The 733-nt window shown below is 60.2% G+C and overlaps 1 protein-coding gene across 1 annotated transcript in view; it reads right to left on the bottom strand.

The window, feature by feature from the left end:
• Positions 1–733, bottom strand: part of PTCHD2 (patched domain containing 2) — a 42,857-nt gene that overhangs the window by 19,415 nt on the left and 22,709 nt on the right. Inside the window, exon 10 of the mRNA XM_011996599.1 lies at positions 242–355. Within this exon, the coding sequence (XP_011851989.1) occupies positions 242–355 (114 nt within the window). The remainder of the gene's footprint in view (positions 1–241; positions 356–733) is intronic.

Below are 733 nucleotides of genomic sequence, written 5' to 3' on the forward strand. Positions count from 1 at the left end.
AGGACCTGCCCAGAGAGGGACTTGCCTCCCCATTCAGGGTGTCGCGGGAGCCTACTGTCCTGGAGGGATGGCAGGTGAGGGCCCCAAATTCACCCCCCATCCCCAGCTCCTCTGCAGTGACCAGGAACACAGAATGTCCATCTTGAAGGAGAATCCAGAAGGAATTTTATCTGCTCCCCTTACAGGGCCCCCAACCCTAGCACCAGGGAGGATTTCCCCACCCTCCACCCCCCGTGCTCACCCTGCAGGGTGGCCTCAGGCCGGCTGGCCCAGGGAACCCCCGAGCCTCGCCTCTTCTTCTCCAGGGACGTCCGGATGTTGTTCTGCAAGCTGTGGGGCTTCTCCTGGAACAGACCTGCCCCGCAACGCCACGTCAAGGACAGCAGGACAGCAGGGCATCCCGGGCTGGGCCCGATGGGCAGAGGCAAGAGGCTGGGATCTGACACAGTCTCAGGAACTGGGGCCCAGGGACTGGAGGGGGTGGGTGTGTGTGGGTCAGAAACTAGGAAGAACTTTTAAAAAATCAAATACCAAACTTTTAGGAATTTTAGGCCCAGAGAAAGGCACCATCAGCCTGCCCAGAGAAAAACACTGAAACGCTCCCTGCTCACTCTCTCTGTGCCACTCTGCCCCCTGCTCACCCTCTCTGTGCCACTCTGCCCCCTGCTCACCCTCTCTGTGCCACTCTGCCCCTGCTCACCCTCTCTGTGCCACTCTGCCTCCTCTGTTGGGT

This window comes from Mandrillus leucophaeus, unplaced genomic scaffold, assembly GCF_000951045.1.
Source record: "Mandrillus leucophaeus isolate KB7577 unplaced genomic scaffold, Mleu.le_1.0 Scaffold52, whole genome shotgun sequence".
NCBI lineage: Eukaryota > Metazoa > Chordata > Mammalia > Primates > Cercopithecidae > Mandrillus > Mandrillus leucophaeus.